The 19616-nt window shown below is 53.7% G+C and overlaps 1 protein-coding gene across 4 annotated transcripts in view; it reads left to right on the forward strand.

Annotated features, from left to right (window-relative positions):
* LOC109311440 (semaphorin-3D-like) overlaps positions 1-18245 on the forward strand; it is a 49317-nt gene extending 31072 nt beyond the window's left edge. For 3 of the 4 annotated variants that reach the window (XM_019537092.1, XM_019537096.1, XM_019537095.1), the window contains 16 exons: positions 1385-1545; positions 3046-3108; positions 3559-3678; positions 4349-4451; positions 5487-5615; positions 7812-7957; positions 8714-8828; positions 9095-9164; positions 9829-9976; positions 10094-10316; positions 13443-13531; positions 14274-14315; positions 14643-14800; positions 15273-15337; positions 15669-15802; positions 16069-18245. In XM_019537092.1, the coding sequence (XP_019392637.1) occupies positions 1385-1545; positions 3046-3108; positions 3559-3678; positions 4349-4451; positions 5487-5615; positions 7812-7957; positions 8714-8828; positions 9095-9164; positions 9829-9976; positions 10094-10316; positions 13443-13531; positions 14274-14315; positions 14643-14800; positions 15273-15337; positions 15669-15802; positions 16069-16503 (2201 nt within the window). In that variant the 3' untranslated portion in view covers positions 16504-18245. The remainder of the gene's footprint in view (positions 1-1384; positions 1546-3045; positions 3109-3558; positions 3679-4348; positions 4452-5486; positions 5616-7811; positions 7958-8713; positions 8829-9094; positions 9165-9828; positions 9977-10093; positions 10317-13442; positions 13532-14273; positions 14316-14642; positions 14801-15272; positions 15338-15668; positions 15803-16068) is intronic. The other variant, XM_019537093.1, reaches the window with a different exon arrangement.
* Positions 18246-19616: the final 1371 nt, after the last annotated feature.

Raw genomic sequence — 19616 nt, forward strand, 5'->3', positions numbered from 1 at the left:
GTAGATTCAGACTAGACATCAGGAGGCGCAACTTCACTGTCAGGGCGGCTAGGATCTGGAACCAACTTCCAAGTAAAGTGGTGCTGGCTCCTACCCTGGGGGTCTTTAAGAGGAGGCTTGACAATCACCTTGCTGGGGTCAGTTGACCCCACTACTTTTTCCTGCCATGGCAGGGGTCAGACTCAATGGTCTACTCAGGTCCCTTTGAACCCTATCAGCTATGAAACTATGGAAAATGTCTTGACAATGAGAGGAGCTCGGGTGGCAGGACCAGTCTCCCTAGGGGAGCGGTGACTGCCCCATCAACTGGAACATTAAGCAGTACTGTAAATGGACACGTGCTCTGGAGACTAGCTGCAGGGATCATGGGCACAAGGCAGTCACCCAACTGGTCCTCTCTCCCACGGGTTTCTGTGGCTCCCTCCCATCTGTACCAGGAACTGTTTCATGGGGCCTCTGCATCTCACACAAGCTGCACTGGGCAGGCAGCAGAAACCCCTTATATAACAGTCATCATGGTGAGAGGAGGGGGAGAAATCTTTGAAATCAGAAGGCTGGAACAGTTTCTGCTAAGGAAATTAGAGTCCTGCAGCAGCACAGACACGCCAAAAAATCTCCCCACAGACGAAGCAGAAGCCATTGGACAAGAGGCTCCAGCTTGGGGGCAGCGCTGTTTCTACACAGTCTTTAACACCAAGGACACTAGCCAGGAGAAACTTCAACACTTTTCAAAGACACTCCCATGATCTGGGAAAACAGCCCTGACAAGATGGAGTGGGCCCACCCTGTGTTCCCACCCACACCCCAGCAGGGCACGGGACTGCCTGGTCTCTGGAACTTGCAAGTTATGCTTGAAATTCTTCCATGCCTAATTGCTCCATTGAATTTCAAGGTTGGTAACATAAACTGAGCTTCCAAAACCCTCACCCAGACTTCACCACAAAAGCAGCTGCCTGCAGTCCCATCCAGCTGCCCTGACCTGTGTGATACTGCTGTCAGAGAGGGAAGAGCAGGATAGTCACAGTCCTCAGGGGCTGGGTGTGAGGTTGGATTGCCATAAAGGGGCACTCTGTAGCAGCACTGGATCATTCCTGAGAGGGTAGCGGAAGGGACATCATTTACAATCTTCTGGGGATCAGGGATAATACTTGGATCATGGAGAATACTGGCTACAGGGGTAGCCCAGGGAGCACAGACTAGGACTGGGGTAACAGAGACTGCACTAGGAGAGAGGAATGAGGGCAGGGTCACAGCCACCTGCCATGGGGGAATGACAGAATAAACTCTCGTCATTCACAGATGGGTGTGAGCTCTCCTGCTGTGGAATGGAGTTGGGGTTAATGCTTCCCATGATATTCCCCTTTGCCTTCTGTCTGCCCTACAGACCTGCTGAGATCAAACAGCTCCCACCTATTGCTGGGTCCAGAAGATGGGCTAGAGTTCCAGTCACTCCTGGTGGATGAAGACAGGGCATGGCTGATGGTAGGAGCCAAAAACCATGTCTTCCTTCTGCATCTGGACAGCCCAAGCAAACCGCCTCAGAAGGTCAGTGCTAGGGAGGCTGCAGGAAGGGAACATAACGTATCCGTATGTTAGAAGGGCCACCCGTGTGATCAGACACTTGCATGGCAAGCCATGCAAGGAAAGGCTGAGGGACCTGGGACTCTTCAGCCTAAAAAAGAGAAGGCTGAGAGGGTACTTCATAACAGCTTACCACTACATCAGGGCGTACATCAAGGGCTCAGTGAATAACTGCTCACCAGGCCACCCTTAGGGAAAACCAGGAGTAATGGCCATAAACTCCTAGAAGACTGTTTCAGGCTTAACATCAGGAAAAACTTCATAGCTAGTGTGTCCAGACTGTGGAATAAGCTCCCTCCGGAGGTGGTGCAATCACCTACCCCTGGAAATCTTCAAGAGGAGACTGGACGGGCACTTCGCTGGGGTCACCTGACCCCAAGTGTCTTTCCTGCCTGGTGCAGGGGGCTGGACCCAATGATCTTCCAAGGTCCCTTCTAGCCTCACAATCTCTGAATCTATGAAGTCCCAAGGGAGGCTAACCTCCTCCTTCCCAGAAGCCTTGTGGGAATGGATCTCACTTGTTATGCCAAAGGGAAGCTAGTACTGTGTAGCTCGATGTGCTACCTGAGGTGAAGTAAGCTTAAGGACAAGAATGACATGGGAAAGCATCATGCAGTGTAGATGCTCCTGCTCAGCAAGTGGTGCTCAATTGCCCAAGCAGAGTGGCACTGATGGGTCGCTGGGCTGCAGCTAACAGCATCCAGTGTGCAGTGTTGGGGAGGTTAGTGGATACAAGCCAGCAGCACAGCTAGGAATGGAAATCTGGCTGGCTGGGCAGCAACCAATGATCTGATGTCACAACAAATCATTTACATTGCAAGTGATGGAAACCCCCAAGAATGCCACATATCGCCCCGTGCATCCCAGCCTCACGGTGCAGAGCTTCCTGGAAGACAAGCCTGTTAATAAGTTTAAACTTGGCCTTCACCAGACTCAGATTTGGCTTAGCCCAGTGAGTCTTCCCTACCTATGCCTCTATCACAAACTGTCCTAATCTACTCTGAGGCTTCCTTTGATACCTGGGAGGCAAGGGAAAGCCTGAGCCAGATGCCCTGGCAGGAAGCACCCATGAACTTGTGCCAAAGGAAAGAGGCTGGCAGGGGACCTGAGCAACCGTGTTGGGGGAGCCCGTGTGCCTGTGCAGAAGCCTGTGTGCACCTGCTAATGCTTTGGCACCCTCTGCAGGGAGACAGGTGCTAGAGCTGTCCTAGGGAGCCCCTTCTGCGCTGCCTGGATGGGTGCAATATTACAAGTGGGAGAGGTGGGGCTGGAATGAAATATAAGAGCCGCCATTTCCTGGATCAGGCCATAAGCCGGTCTTGCCCAGTCTCCTGTGTCACACAGGGGCAGAGAGTGGATCCTGAAAGGAAGAGTGAAGAGAGCATGACCCGGGGTTATGCCAGTGCTCTTCTGCCACTTGCAGCCTTCAGCATTTAAGGTCTAGTCTGGTGTTTTCTCTTACAGATTTTCTGGCCAGCCCCCAGAGAGCAGGTGGAGCACTGCAGACTTGCTGGGAAGAATGCCGAGGTAAAGCAGCACTGAGCACTTCATGGCTCAGCAGTCCCCTGTAAGCTCATCCACCCATATTTGAAGCACAGTGACCCATGCAATGGGCCTTGGTGGGGGCTGCTTGACACAAGAAGGTTTGTCAAGCTAAGGGCAGGCCCTGGGGCCTCACTGGCCTGTCCACGTGATCTCTGGTTGTCAGTACAACTCCCTTGATCTAACCTAACCTTTGCCAATTGGGATATTAAGAATACAGCTTTGCTCTGGGCCTGTCAGACCACTTCTCTTGGTTAACAATAGCCAGGCATCAATCATACTTCTGGGGAAGAACAAATGACTCCAGGGAATTTTCATGCACTGGGGGGAGATATGATCAGTGTTAGAACAGAAGGGGCTGGGGGCCCAGGACCTTAGTACCAGGGCCCTAGCAAGAAAAGAGCTGCTTTCTAAGAAAATGTTCCTCCTGAACAGACAGAATGTGCCAACTTCATCCGCCTCCTCCAGCCATTTAACCAGAGCCATGTGTTTGCCTGTGGAACAGGCTCCTACCAGCCCATCTGCACCTTCATCCAGCTTGGAGAAAGGGAAAAGGTGAGAGAGACTCTGCAAGGGGAATTCACCATTGGTGTGGGCAGAGAGGGACCCCAGAGCATGCCTGTACCCTCTTTGCACCGCCTGAAAGGAAAAGGGACCCCAGGATGCCCCCTCTACTAGTCATCGTCATCAGGCACCAAGAGAAAGTGGGAGGGACACAACTCTTCTGAGCAGCATGAGAAGTGAGAGGGGACCCAGCATATGCTCTTGCCCAGATCTGCAACCAGATCAAAGGACCTCACAGCATGAACGTCTTTGCTGCAGGGACACACACACACTGTCTATATTGGTAGCCCTTTCCAGGGGCTGACTGCTACCAAGTCAACAGAAGCTGAGCTTCCCAAGCCCTATCCTGCCCTTTATCTACAGACAAGCTAAATGGGACCAGCATCAGTTGCTGTCTGCTGTCTTCCATGTCTGACTGCACAACAGAGATACTTTCCTACCTTGCAAGTTTACTGGAAACAGGGACAATGTTTACCTCATTCAGCCTCCAGCACAATCCTTGAATAAAAATTAAGTGATAGTAGCCTGGCAACCTATCAGGCATGTGCCAGGAGCAGTTTGGAGCAGACCTTGCTAGTGATGGGGAGGTGCCCAGCACAGTTCAGCCTGGTTTGTTGCAAGCCTCTGCCTGGAATGAAGTCTTCTCTTTAACCACCTGCAGGAACTGGGGACCTCACCTATGCAGCTGGTGGCCCACTCTATGGAATCTGGGCGAGGCAAATGTCCATACAGTCCCCACGAACCCTTTACTGGGCTGCTTATAGGTAAGAGGAACATGTAGGAGGCTGGAGGTAGATACTAGACCCTGTAGAAATAGGTGCATTACAAATGAAATAGATTCAGATGGATAGTCAGCTCTGTGCTTGCCAATAGCCTCTCGCATCTCAGGGTATGTCTGTATGTAAGCCAAGGGTGTAACAACAGCTCATTCAGACACACCTGATCTGGGTCAGATCCCAAGAGCAGTGGCCTGGGCTTCAGCTGCTGAGGACCTGCCCAGCATCCTGGGTTGGCTTATGCTGGCTGCATTGAAGCCCATGCTGCTGTGGCTATGCTTCAATCACAGCTGAGCTGGCTAGTTTAACTCCGGTTTGGGCACGTCTACATGGGCTGCAGTGTAGCACAGCTATACCCTATCTCATTCAGTTCTGCTCCTGCCATGTCTCTATGTCTATGAGTAGCCTCATTTTTCCAATGATATGAAAGCCAAAGGTGGTGAGCTGAGGCTGTCATAGGCTAATAAAGACTCAGATCTTGTAGGTGGAAACTTCAGGAAGAAGTTCTCCTAGCACAGCCCTCCTGGATCAGAGAATCAGTTGTCTTAATTGATCTGCCCTGTAGCTAGGTAGCGCTACAGCATGGCTCCCTGCAAGTTCATTAGGTTTTAAATGTCTGTAATTACTTTCACTGAATGTGCAAACACATTTAGAGAGCCTGGCTTCCCTCTGTCTGGGTATGGGTAACTTTCTACCACCTTCAATACCCAAAGTATCCACTGAGACAGAGAGATGATCTGTCCACCTGGACCTCCTCTGCAGCCAGAGAGAACATTCAACCCAGAGACAGCTACACAAGAAAAAGAATGTGTCATTTGGTTGCTTGGATACTACTTTATATTTAAGCCCAGTTCCCTTGTCATGGCCAAGTGACTGCTCCCATGTGAAGCTCTGACATGCCACGCTAACCACTACTCCCTTCTATGCTGCTTTTCTAAAGGGTCCAGGAATGAAGGACTGTCTGTGTAAGGACACAGCTCCAGCACCACTTGCTAACCTGTGCTTCCCTTTCTGACCTGGCAGATGGAGACCTCTACTCAGGCACCTCCATCGACTTTATGGGCAGTAGTGCTGCCTTCTTCCGAACCGGGGTTCATGGGGCTGACCAGAACTACATCCGAACAGAACAGAACCAAGACCACTGGCTAAATGGTAGGGAGGGTATCAAGATACATTCTGGTGGGGGCATTGGGTCCTGGCATCCTGGCAAGCAGAGTGACTCCACTTGGTGCTTGGGGGAAGAAGAATGAGTGCAGGAGGAATGCAGGGCACCATATTTGTTGTGCTGCTGCTGGTACCCAGGGCCTCATTTTCTTTCATTGCTGAGAGGCCCAGACCTCCTAGTACCAGTGGGCTCCAATTGCCCATTCAGGTACTTCAAATAGCCCTCTTTGTCATCCCATACCTGCCCCTTCCCCCACTTCCTTGCTCCTTCCAGGCTTCAGGCTTCATGAAGTCCTAGGGCAAGGAGAAAAGCCCTCAGTTGCCCCCTCAGGGCTGTATTTAGGCCCTTGGTAAGACATGATGGGCATCTTTACACATGCTCTGGTGGGTGCTATAATCAAAGCAATTCTCAGAAGCCGCTCTAATTAAAGCACCCCCAGCATCTCATCTATTCAGTACCCCACACTTCAAAATGTCAGCAGGGGCAAGTGTTAGTTAAAGTGCCCTTGCTGCCATTTTGAAGCACAGGAACACTGAATACATGAGATTTCAAGGCTGCTGGAGCATGCTAATTAGCACACTTCAAGCAGACTCAATCAAGTCTCCTCTGATGCACTGCAATTACAGGATGTCAGAGCAGGCATCCTGCATGTCTACAGGCACCCTCTGGTTTGAAACCAAAGCCTAGCAGCTTCATTTGCCTCTGAGCTGAAGACACAGGTTAGCTATTGTTTTGGTGCATAACTCAGCCCAGGTTGGCTTGGACATTTCTCAGATCTCTGTTGCATGAAGAAGAATGAGCAAGGAAGATCACAATGAAACCATCACCCTGCAGGAACAGTTTAGGCTTGTGTAACCCACCAGTCGGCGGGTGTGAAAGGGCCTGCTCTGCGGCTCCTCTGCAGAGGGTGGGAATCTGTTGGAGCTGCAGGAAGACAGCCCTAGCTGCTTATGCTTTCAGCCTAAAGGTCTCCTCTCTGGCATACAAAATGGCAATGATCAGACTCATACAGGGGTGTTTATTCTGATTCTGCCAAGGACCCCAAAATGTTTGGACTAAGCACCCTGGGATGCCCTTAGCTTGTCAAGATGCAGACTGGAACAGTCTATTGAACTGGCCCCAAACCTCAGTCCCAGTGGAGTGTGATTCTGGGACCACTGGACAGTGGCCTGGGCCTTGTTGTGCTGAAGCCAGTGCATGGGCAACTGGTGCTGCCTTCGTCAGGGGAGGCATGTGCCCCCTCTGCAACCAATCCCGCAGACCAGAGTGGGGGATCCCCCCGCAGGCGATCCTGCTGACCAGAAGATATTCCCCGTGAGCAATCCTGCGGTCGGGGGTGGGGGGGCTGGGCAATCCCACAATGACCAATCACTGCAGGCGGTCGCTGCGCTCACTGGGGCCACTTCCGGGAGTGGCTGCAGCTGCTTCTGGGAGCAAGCACCGGCCGATCGCTGCAGCCATTCCCAGAAGCTGCCACAGCCGCTTCCAAAAGCGGCTGCAGCAAGCGCAGCAATTGGCCAGCACTTGCAGGGGGGCACCAATGTGCCCACCTGCCCCCCCTGCCAATCACCTAAGTGGTGAGTGCAGCCATCAGGGGGTGCATGGGCACTCCCATGCACCCCCTACGCGTCGTCAGTAGTGGCACATTTCCGAGGAGGCAGTGACTCTACTGGAGAACCCAGACCCTAGACACTGTAATTCCAGTCCTGCTTTCTTCTGAGGTGGCTCTTCTCAGCATCAGCTTCTCATTTTACTGAATCATGCCACCAGGCACCAAGTCCAGCAGGGCCTTCTCAGACTAAGCTTTGCAGCTGGTTCTTAGCTCCTGAATGCACCTCCAGAGCCCCGTGGTGCTCAGCTTTGCTGAAGATGTGATGGCATTAGCACAGGAGTAATTGAGTGAGATTCTTTGGCCCACATTGTGCAGGGGTTGGGCTCTGTGATCAGACTGAGTGTTCTGGCTTTACAATCTAGGAATGGGTCCTAATGCCAAAACTCGAGTCTCGCCCTACTGAAGTGAGTACTCTATACAACAGCTACCATTGCTTCCCACATGTGCCCACAGTGCCTCTCACAAAGGGCCCCAGTCCTGACTGCAGTTCCCAGGTGCCACTATGATATAAACCCAGAGCCCAAGGCTGCCAACACCAAGCCATTTTCTCCCTGCTGTTCCCCTTGTGCAGAGCCTGTGTTCATTGGGGCCTATGCCATTCCTGACACCTACAATGCCCACGATGACAAGGTGTACATCTTCCTCCGTGAGATAGCCCTGGAGGCCGGCCCATGGGAGAGACGCCGCATCCACGCCCGGGTAGCCCGGGTATGCAAGGTAGCTCCCACGAGGCCAGAGTGCTGCTATGGGCCACCCCTGGGAGACACAGCGACCCGGTCATTCTGCCACTGTCTCATAATGAAAGGGGGGTGACTTTGCTCATAATTCCTTCACTCACCTCAGGGGCCTTTTGGCTCAGTACCAGGGTCTGATAAGAGCAGGCAGCCTAGTTTGTGGTTACAGAAGGACAGGAGAAGTTGGGGCTTACCTGGCTTTGCCATGAAGTAAATACATACAGCAGTTTACACTCATTACACGACTTTGAGCAAGTCCCTTTGTTTCCCTCTGCTAGTGCTTCCCCATCTGTCATGGGCGGTGAGGACACCTTGTGTTCTCAAGGTGAGAACCTAGCTGGAGGGTCTTGAGATGCTGACTATCAAAGCTATTGCTTTCTGCAGCTCGGGTAGCAGAAATGCTAAGGCCTGTGATCCAAGAAGGTTCCCTGGGTAACTGCCCTCTTCCCTCTTAGCAGGGAGGTGTGGGAGGGAACTGTGCAGCCCCAGAGATTAGTTGTCTCATTGCCCTGTTCTGTCCCAGCCGTGCCCAGGGGCTGTCAGGAGAGGCAGAAAGTAGAAGAGCCAGACCCACCCCACTTCACAGAGTGGCTGGAGGGTGGTGATGATGGATTGCCCCCCACTCCTATTCAGAAAACCTAGGTCACAGTGGGGTTAACAGTGCTGGAGGAAGCAGGGATGGAGGATGGGGTTGGTTCAGCGAGACTCCTGCTGAGAAATACCTCTTTGTGCCTGGCAGAATGACCTGGGTGGGAAGCGCAGTCTGATCAATCGCTGGAGCACATTCCTCAAAGCCCGGCTGGTCTGCTCCATCCCGGGGCCCCAAGGCACTGAGACGCACTTTGATCAGCTAGGTGAGTGCAGAGCACCTGCCCTGCTCCCTCCCTCAGCCACAAGTCCACGGTGCCCTTGTCTGGGCCTGAGGTGCTGGGGTCCCCTAGGAGGGGACCAGCTCTGTCTTGCATGGAGCTGCCCCCTCCTGCAGCAGAGGGCTCAGGGCAGAGGTGGGTCACCTTGAAGGGTGGGGCAGCCACACTGGACCCTTGCCCCAGAACTGGGTCCTGAGAACTTGCGATCCAGCATTTCGGGGCTTAGGCCTTCTCACCTGGTCTCTTTGCAGAGGATGTCTTCCTCCTCCATACCCGAAACCCCCAGAGCCCTCTCATCTTTGGCCTCTTCACTGTCTCCAGGTGAGCATGGACAGGAAGCTTCTGCCTGAGTGGCTTAAGGGGCATCTGTCCTGCAGGAGGCTTTAGGAGTTAAATGGTGCCTGAGAAGAGGGAGGGGAGAGAAGGGAAAAGCAAAGGGAGTTGTCTCACACAAACAGCAGGGACACTGGCTGGCAGGACAGGCTGGTGGCCACTGACAGTTCCTGTAGGGACAGAAAGACAGCAGGTCTTTATGGTAGGATGCAGCAAGACCACAGGAAATCAAAGACTCCACTGCAGAGCCAATGTTCACCCCTGGGATCCTGTCCAGCATATCTCAGCTGGAGGGAAGCCTGCCCTCTGCCCCATGAGCTGGTGCTGCTCTGCAGAGGGGATCCCAGAGTGACAATACGTGAATAAGGGATTCATGGCTGCTTCCCTGCAAGCTGTAAATCTCCCTGCTCCTGTGCACAGGGTGGTGTGTCTCCGGCTGTGCCGGTCTTGCTATAGTGATGCAGACCCCTTCTGTGCCTGCTCTTTGTTAGCACAAGGCAGCCAGAAACAGAGCTGGGGCAGGATAAACTGATTGAACACTGACCCATATAAACCAGCAGCTCCTGTACGTGGACAAGGCCATGTCAGCTCCAGCTCTTGGAGCTGTGGGGTCTGTCTCCAGTCCTTTCATTCCTGTGTCTCTCCTTTCCAGCAGCGGGGTCTTCAGTGGCTCTGCTGTATGTGTTTACTCCATGGCCGCTGTGCGAGCTGCTTTCAACGGGCCCTTTGCACACAAGGAAGGCTTTGACTACCGCTGGGTGGAGTACAAGGGGCGGATCCCCTACCCCCGTCCAGGAACAGTAAGTGTGCAGCACTGGGGTAGCTGGGAGGTAACTGGGTCTCAGAAGGGGGAGGGAAGGGGGCAGGCCACTCTGTGCTTTCCATCCCCCTTCCATTTGCCCCTCTTGCCCCCACAGTGCCCCAGCGAAACGTATGACCCTCTTCTCCAGTCCACTAAGGACTTCCCCGATGATGTGATCAGCTTCATGCGCACCCACCAGCTGATGTGGGAGCCCATCTACCCGCTTCGCCACAAGCCCATCCTAGTGAAAGTCAATGTGCCCTATCGGCTGCGGCAGCTGTTGGTGCACAGGCTGGAGACAGAGAACAGACACTACGACATTCTCTTCCTCGGCACAGGTAGAGGCTCCGCGGCCTGCGCCCTTGGCCCTATGAACACCTTGCCAGTCAAAGGGTTGGGGGGCTCTCATGTTATGCTGCTGGTGTGCCTCAGCCTGGTGAGCACCCCTGTTGGAGCCAAGAAAACATTGCCATTCGGTTCCATGCAGTCCTGTCTCACTGAGCTGTATTGATCCAGTCCTGTACCCCTAGCACCACCCTGGCAGCATCCACTCATCTACATTCAGCCTCTGGGGTGCTTACCCTTTGGGTCTACCAATGCACCTGGCCCTAATCAGGACATGGTGACTCCCTGCCCCATGTACCCATGGAGGTCACTGCCCCACAGAGCTATCCAGGTGCTGCAGACAACAGGGGTACATCCTAGGCTGGCCAAGTGGGTTACTGTGCTCCAAAAGCACAAGTGGGTCATTAACTTCTATGAGGAGCAGCCACTGGAAGCCATCTCTCGCTCTCTCTCTCTGGCCCCACCTCTGCCCTTCTGCCTCTCCCCCCTTCTTCCACCAAACACATCATTCAGAGCCTACTAGCAAGGGGGGACAGATACACAGAGCTAGCAGATGTGGAGCTAGTGATGCACAAAGTTCCCTCTTCAGGGGTCTGCCAGCAAGCCACACACAGTCAGTGACCTGGAGACAGGCTGTAATCAAGAAGGCACTTCTTCAGCTAGCTTGGTGATGGCCAGCTTGTGGCATGCTTGCCAGGCTGAGCCTGAGTTTGGTGTCTCTTGCTATACTTAGAGGGCTCTGGCTTGGTCTTCTCACATGGTTGTGAGAGCTCACATTGCATAATGCCTAAACATCCTTGGCCACCTTCCCCAGGGCTGGTCTCTCCTCAGCTCTCCCAACCAGCTTGGCTTTGGATTGAACAGAGATTCACTTAAGTGCTTGCTGGAGCATTTCAGGGCAATCTGCTCTCTCCTCCTTGCTCAGCACAGGAGACCGTGCTCTCATGCCGACCTTGAGGCAGTTTTCCCTGTGAGGGGAGGAGATGCAATAATCCCCTTGCTCTAATCAAGTAGTCAGAGCTATAAAAGGCTTCCAGACTCTCTTCTTTGTAGCACCTGCTCTCCATAAATCACAGCTGCAGTACAGGTTTCCCTCACTTTATACGGGTTCTGTATGTGTGAATTCACTCTTATGGGATAACCCTTTTTATACCAAAAATTCATTATATGCAAGGTAAATTCACTCTTATGAGATCAGTGTGGTGCAACCCTGCAGTCAGCTGCTTTGTGCGGTGCATTATTACACTGTAAAGTAGGTTTCCTTTATGCAAATTCAAGTTCTGCATTGTTTTCCAGGAACACATGTACAGCATAAAGCAAGGGAAATCTGTAACTAACAGCTCACCTCCCAGTTCTGATCATGCTGGCCTCTGGCTCTGGCCCAGTTTTGATCATGCTGGCATGCTGGCCTCTGGGCCACTTGTGACCATCACAGAGATGATGGTGGGGTTGTGACCTCTGCAGTGGCCCTCCTTTGCATTCCCCCTCCTCCTGCTATAAAAACCTCCCCTGCTCCTATGGATGCAGCACATACTGCACAGACTGCAAGCTGTAGCATTCCTGGGTAACTGTAGGGTTTTCCATATAGTCTTGGAGGATATCCAGTTGCCCAGGGTCTCAGAGTCAACAGGCTCTGATCCCAGCATGGTCAGCTCAGCCCCGTAACCTTGGAGAGAAACTAAGTTCCAGCTAACCTGTGTCAGTGGGTGTCTCGGGTGAGAACTTGAAGTCTGGTGGTTTGCTTGGATATTGGAAGATGTGGAGTATAAGATGGGGCGTGACCTCATATCTGAGGCAGACTTTCCCTTCACTCCACTATTGTGCTGCACCCCAGCTGGTTGTTGCCTTCCTGGAGTAGGTTGCTGCAGAGGTGGCTGCATTTTACCCATGCTGCATGTAAATGTGCTCAAAGAGAGTGCTCAGATTCTTGCTGGTGAGAGCATTATGGCCCACACTTCCCTCCCTTCCTTGAGATGCACCTAGTAAAGGTTTCTGGCCTTCCCAGAGCTGCTCCAGGGACTGGCACTTGGCTCTGCAACTAACTCATTAAACCATGAGGTCGCAGGCTTTGACTTGGGTTTGGGGAACCTTCTCAAGGGCAGGCTTAGACATTCCAGTGACTCCCAGATGGCGCGGGCCGGGGGAGCCAAGACATATCCCTTCCGTCAGGAGACAGAAGAGGCTGGCTTGCATCCCTAGGTCAGCAGGGAAGGCATACTCCAAAAGTCTGCATACTGCCAGCCTATTGGTAAAAATGCCTTGTATCATTTTCCTATTGGTTACAATACTTCATATAAGCTCCCCTGCTCTTTGAGGTTACATATTTAAGTCTTTGCCAGGGAGTGCCAGGGCAGCTCTCCCAACCATGATGGAGACGGGCCTTCCTCAGCCCAGGTGGGGCCAGGTTGGCATCTGGCTTAGCTCTGCAGCTGGTCAGGACAACCCCAGTGAGATGCTATGTCAGATCATGTGTGGAGGACTCTGAGCCTACTGGTACCCAGCTCCAGATGGCTGGGCTTTAATTGTGGGTATATTTCCCACTTAGCTTCTTCTTAGGGAAACTCCGGTGGGTTTCATGCACAAAAGTGCCCAGTGGGGTAGTGATAGGAGCTGCTCTGAAGACCTCTCAGCCTGCTCCTGAACATCCCTGTGCTGGGCACAACCTTTGGACACTACTCAGTGTGTCTGCCTCTGTGCAATGCTAGAGTGGTGGGTGCTCCCATCAGCACTACAAGGGCTGGAAACACAGTGCAGCCTAAATGCAGCAGAAATTGGTGAAGCCACAAAAAGTGAGGACTAGCCCATCAGGGTTCTGTCCGTCTGTCCCTGCCTATAACCGGGGCCACAGGGGGATGTCTCTAAAAAACACTACCTCAGCCAGGCAGGCAAGTGTCCTGCCAACACCAGCATCCAACAAGAGGTGCCTCATGGTGTGGTCTAAGAGGAACAAGGGCTCAGCTGTCCCACCTAAGTGCCCTATGGGGACTCCTGTCTAGGGACAGCTGTAGAAGCCAAGCCACACTGCAGAGCTTCTCCCAAGCAGTAGGCAGGGGATTCACTGTGGCAGGGGTGCCCCATCCTCCCCACCCTGACACCTCCTCCCACTGTTGGTTCCACAGATGAAGGCAAAGTGCTGAAGGTGGCAGTCACCAGTGGGGGAGGCCAGGACAGCGAGGAGATCAGCTTGGAGGAGATCAGCATCTCTAAGGTATTTCAGATGCTTCCACCAGCCCTGCCCTGAGGGGCCCTTCTGGCTTCTCCTGGAGCAGACCCTACAGAGAGCATCCGCAGCAGAAGGCTGAGAGCCTGGGCTCTTCCCCTGCTGGGGTGGGGGGTGGTGTCTGCATCACATGAGGAGCTGGTGGTGATGGCTGGGGCTGGCAGTCAGCCCTGCTCTCCTGCAGCACCAGGCTGCAGTGGGCTCTCACCTTAGTCGCCACAGGTACCTGGCAAGCCTCTGTAGGTCACTGCAGCTTCACCGTTATGCTCTCTGGTGCCTCTCAGTGCTACCTGACATGCCCATCGTACAGGTCAGCAATGGAGGCCCCAAGTTGTTTCCCTGCATCTGAGGTCAGAAGCAAATAATTGAGCCTGGGCAGGGTTGAAACATGGGCTGAACCATGAGGCACAAGCTGGAGCACTGGCCAGACTGGGCCACGGCTACTTCCCAACCCAAGCATGGCTGAGTCTTCAGCCAGGGCTGAGGTTGGATTCGGGGCAACCCAGTTATTTGGTCAAACCAGCCTGCCCTACACACTTCCCCCTGGGAGCACGCTGCCTGTCTCTGCAGCAGGGTCTTGTAACAGCCCAGCTGGGAATGGTGACCACAGCCCTCTTGGATTTAACCCTCTCACTGCTTGTGTGTTAAGGGAACCCAGCACAGCCAGGGCTGCCTTGGCTGAGCACAACTATTGCCCCCTCCCACTGCAATGATGGCCTTTCTCTCGTAGGTGCCCTTGCCCATCCTGGACATGCAGTTTTCACTGAAGCGGGTGAGTCCTCACTAGCCGTTTTCTGAGACCCAGTCCTGCTTGCAGACCCCATCAGGCCCGGGCCCTGTTGCTCCCGTCTGTGGCATGTGTGCTGGGGGACCAGCCTCCTGGGCTCAGGCAATGGGATCCCTGCTCCAGGGCACTGGCACAGCCCAGCTGCAGGACAAGAGGAGGGTGCCCTACATTAATTTACAGCCACATACGACCCAATTGCTTCCCCCATGGGGAGGCTTGGCTCTTGGTTCACCCTGCCCCAGAGCCCTGGGGCCAGCTGGGGTGGGGACAGGAGCATCCAGGTAAGTGCCACTGTCCTGGTTCTGTGAGCAGCAGGAGCTTTTTGTGAGCAATGCCCATGGGCTGGTCCAGCTCTCCCTGCACCGCTGTGAGCTCTATGGCAAGGCCTGCACCGACTGCTGCTTGGGCAGGGACCCCTACTGCACCTGGGATGGCAAGGCTTGCAGCCCCCACCCGCTGATTGAGAAGAGGTGAGACCCAGCCCTGACCGTGCTCCCAGCCCCACACTGCCCTCCCAGGGATGGCAGCCATGTCTGCATATGGTGAAGAGGGAAGGCCTAGGGCAGGCTACCTAGCTCCCCTGACACCCTTGCCAGCAGCAACAAACACTATCAGCTGGTATGAGATTCAGCACTGGCAGCAGCTTCCCCAAGCCAACCCAGCCAGCAGCTCTGCACTGCAGCAGCCCCTGCCTAGCCCTGGTGTAGGCTTCAGCCAGCCCTGCCATTATTCTTTCATCCTGCCCTGGTTCCCCCATACCCACAGCCCTGCCACTGCCACTCTGCCCCCTCCCCACCCCCCCAGACCAACCCCCCAACTCCACTCCTGGGGCCCTCACACACAGTCCTGCTAACAAGCTTCCTGTGCACAGACCATGCATCACCAGGAGATGCTGCAGGTACCCAACTGACCAACTGGACGGTCTCATTCCCCTTCCTACAGGCGAGCACGGTGCCAAGATGTGCTGAAGGCTGATCCAGCCAGCCAGTGCCAGGACACCACAGAGGGTGAGAGTCAGCCATGGTCACACCCACCCAGCACCAGTGTGGTGCCTTCTCTGGGCTCTTCTTCCTGCTGTAGATGGGGGGAAGGCGGGCACAAGGGCCCTGGGCAGAAGGGGCAGCTGGGAGTGAGGCAGCACAGCATGGCATTGGTGCAATGTCAGCTCCTGCCCCTTGGAGCAGCAGTGGTTCAGGTGGCAGCTGAGGGATGCTGAGGGAGGAATCTGTGGGGCAGGGAGTGCTGATGGCTCATGAGTAGGGTCTTGCAGTAGCAGGCACCAGCCCTGGTAGGGCTCCCCCTACCCTGTGCCCACTCCTTTGCTCCCCCCTTGCACAGAGCTCCCTGCAGCCGAGGAGAAGCTGGTGTTCGGGGTGGAGAATAACTCCACGTTCCTGGAGTGCGTGGCCCACTCTCCTCAGACGGCCACGCGCTGGCTCATGCAGCACAGCAGGGCGGCAGTGCTGGAAGAGGTACAGGGGAAAGGAATGGCTCAGGGCTAGGCTGTCTGGGTCAGGGGACAGTGCCCTGGATGGGGCAGGGAAGGTGCCTGGGCCTCTCTGCAGATGTGGAAGAGACACTGTGCAGGCCTCTGTTCTTTGCCTACAACAGCTCCACCCCCTTCCCAGCTCAGCCTCATAAAACCCCTGCAGACATTTTGGCTGAGCTGCAGCCCCTGCACCGCGCTGCAGTTCAGAGCCCCCCGCCTCCTTCACTTTGCCTCCTGCATTTGCTCCAGGTTAGGAAGAACGACCGCATCTCCGTCCTTGAGCAGGGACTCCTGATCCGCCAGCTGGCAAGAGAGGACGCAGGGCTGTATGAGTGCCAGGCGGTGGAGCGCTCCTTCTCCCACCCCCTTGCACGCTACACCCTCCGTGTCATTGGGCACGAGGTGATGGAGGCCCCACCTTCCAAGTGGAGCAAGGCCATGGAGGCAGGGGGGAATCACCAGAGCGCCATGCCTGGCATCGCAGGGCAGTTCCACTACAAGGGGTACCCACGGGCCTTGGGGCCACCAGGCACCAGCCTCAGTGAATACTGCAGTGCTCTGCGGCACCAGGAGAGGCAGCGGCAAAAGGCCTGGAACCAGAAGTGGCAGCAGCACTCCCTGGAAGGCAAGAAAGGCAGGGTGCGCCGGCATCCTGGCCCCACTCAGCACAAGGAAGTGGCTTGAGACTGCTCTGATCTTTGTGCCACATGGGCTCAGGAGGGCATGGAAGCCTCCCTCTCTCTCTAGTTGGCTGTGTCCCCAGAGCCTTTCTAAATGCCCACCCTGCCTGCCACTACCAGCTCCAGATGCTTGCTGAAAAACCTAAGGACCTGCTGTTGACTACCTCAGACATGACTCTGCCCTTCTCCCGTCTTTCCCCGAGCCTGGGGGGGGATGGTGAAGACACCAGAAACACTGGGACACCCAGAGCCCCCTGGAACAGCCACGTCTGGCAGTGAGTGCGTGCAGGGGACCCAGCCCCTGACCTGGAGCAGACAGCTGGTTACAAAGCCTGCTGAGCAAGACTGACCTGACCAGGGGATAGACAGTATCTACATACCATGAAGTATTTATTCCCTGCATTTTTCTCCTGTCATTTTTATTCTTCTTCTTAAAAATAAATACTGGAGAGGAAGAATGGCCCCTCCTGTTTCTTGCCAGCCACTTGCAGGCGGCCATTACATTGCATGAAATGCAGACCTAGCCCCAGTGCAGGCTTCCCCCCAGTCCAGCCCCTTGGAGGAGGCTTTGCAAGGCAGGATGCTGCCTGGTGCAGTGGCTGGAGCACAGGGCAGGGCAAGGCAGCACTAATCCCAGGTCTACTTGGAAAGTGCCTCAGGCATTGACTAATTTTCCTAGCAGAAGTGGCAGGTGGAGACAGAACATGTTGAGCTGAGGCGCGGGGCAGTTCAGCAGGGGCTTCAGATCAGACACTGTCTTCACAGACCTCAGAGATGCAAACATGGTGGCCAGGGCTCTGTCGACCCGTTCCACAGCAACGAGCTTGGGCAGAGGTCATTCACCAAACCTGCAGGGAAAATCCTTTGCAGTACTGTTCTCCCAGCTGCACTGGCCATTCCTGCAGGCTCAGGCTGGCAGCTGCTTCCAAGCAGCATAGGTTTGCTTGCCCCCGCCCCCACCTGGGGGTTTGTGAATCAGCTTATCAAAACCAAGGCCACTACCTCACTAAATGTACTTTGTAACAAGCCAGGGCCAGAGCTGGGATGCTCCTGCCAGGGGAAAATCCTCTGCAATAACACCCTTGTGCTACAGTGTCAAAAGAGGGTCAACTTCAGCTGGTGAACCAAAGCAACTGAGCGGAGCAACCAGTCACTGGCTGTTTGTCAGGGACTAGTTTTAACTTATTGTTGACCATGGTGATGGTTTCTTGTGCCCCACTTCCACAAAGCACTGTGTCATTGAGTCTTAACACATCTGCCAAGGTGCTCTGCTGAATTGAGTGATCCCTTATTCCACTCCCTCCAGCACAATCAAGCTCACTAAGCCTCTTCTGACACCCCTGGCACTCACAGCTGGGGCTGAGATGAGTGCATGTGTGCATGAACATCCATACCAGACCTCCTGCAGCCCAAGACCCCTGCTCTGGTTCTGGATGTTTCACAGCAGGAGGAGCGAGTGAGCCCACAGGCAGTTGTACCAAGTTACAATTTATTTGTTTTTTTAAAAAAATGACATGAAACACAAGTAAAAATAAATACATCATATAAACAACAAATTGTTCAAAGTCTCTGTTCTGGGAAATCAGGCGAACACATCCCGCTAGACAGAGAAGAGGGAAGCACATGATCATGCGTGCAGCCGCCCGAGCGACCCGCCCTGCTACAGACATGCCTCCTTCCAATCACAAAAGACAGGCCACAAACTAAGGCAGTATTTAAAAAAAACAAAAAAAAACCCAAAAAACCCCAGAAAACAAAGAAAGAAACCCAAAATCAATGGATTCACTCACACTCCCCTCTATAAGTGGATCTACCAGAGAGCTCCTGAATGCAAGCTGAATGCTAACACAACAGGATGACCCAAGAAGCAGTGCAGCTGCAGGCAGCTGTTAGTGGCATTATTTTAGCACAGGGGAATGGGGATTTCTGCCCCACGCCCCCAGTCTGTTGATTCTCCTCCACCTAAAACCATCCTCTCTTTGCAGGTGGGTTCCTTTGCCCATTCAAATTCAAGAAGCCATTCCCAGTGCGTCTAGTTTGGCTAAATTCTCAAACCACCCCACACCTGTTACCCCTAAACATGGATTATTGGATTTTACCCAGACAAGGCAAGAAATGCATCAATTGTGAATAGTTGCTTATTTCACCTGTTTCTGTGTGCTATCTCCACCACCTGACCATGACTTTCTCTAAATTAGCCATCAGCTGTTTTGCCATATTCACCCAGCTCCATCCCTCCACAACATCCATGGAGCTGCATGAGAAACCAAACTAGCTCTTCTCTGTAGCCCAATCATGAACCAGGACCAGGCAGAGCCAATATAGTCCTAGGTCACACTGAAGTACAAGGTCACCTCCCACCCTAACCTTGTGCTCATGTCTTGTAGTGGTGCCATCCCTGCCAGTCTGGAAGCTGCTATAGAAATACTAATAGCTTATTTGACTTATTGATATACTGAGTAGAAACAGCCAACGTGCTATCCCAGGATCCTGTGCTGGGCTCAGGAAAGTTCCCTAGTGTCTACCTGCTTTAGCAGAGTCTTGTGTTTCTATTCTCACTGTTCCCTGCAGCCCAAATAGGAGTTATCAGGCGCTTTGGTTAGGTGGTTAGGAGTCATAAGTCCAGCAGCAAAAGGAAAATCCAGTCCATACAAATGAAGTCCCCACACCGAGATCAGGAAAGCAGAGAGGATGCCTCAAAGCATGACTATGGGCCACTGGAGAGGATGGGGGAAAGCAGGAACCCATGGGGACATGTGAGGGACAGTGAGAGTGCTATGGATGAAGACTCAGGTCTCCATTACACATGCCTGCTCTGAAGAGCCAGGACATTCTTGTGACTTACAAGCAGCAAAGGGACCTTTCAAGCTTTTTCGGTACGCATCACTGAAGAATTGTGATGAGCTGTATTTCCTGCTCCTTTTGCCCTCAGCATAACCAGCTCTGCATTCCTGGGAGACTTCAGGGGTCAGCACTGTAGAGGTGGAGATGTTTCCAGCACTACCAGAACACATGGGGCACAAAAAGGTTCCTCACTTCCTTCTCAGCAGGGGATCTCTTGCCCAGCACTCTGATGGCAGCTGTAATGTTGTCCAGTCAAGGGGGTTGATCTTTAAA

The sequence above is a fragment of the Crocodylus porosus genome, unplaced genomic scaffold (assembly GCF_001723895.1).
Source record: "Crocodylus porosus isolate Cpor-Errol unplaced genomic scaffold, CroPor_comp1, whole genome shotgun sequence".
Classification (NCBI taxonomy): Eukaryota; Metazoa; Chordata; order Crocodylia; family Crocodylidae; genus Crocodylus; species Crocodylus porosus.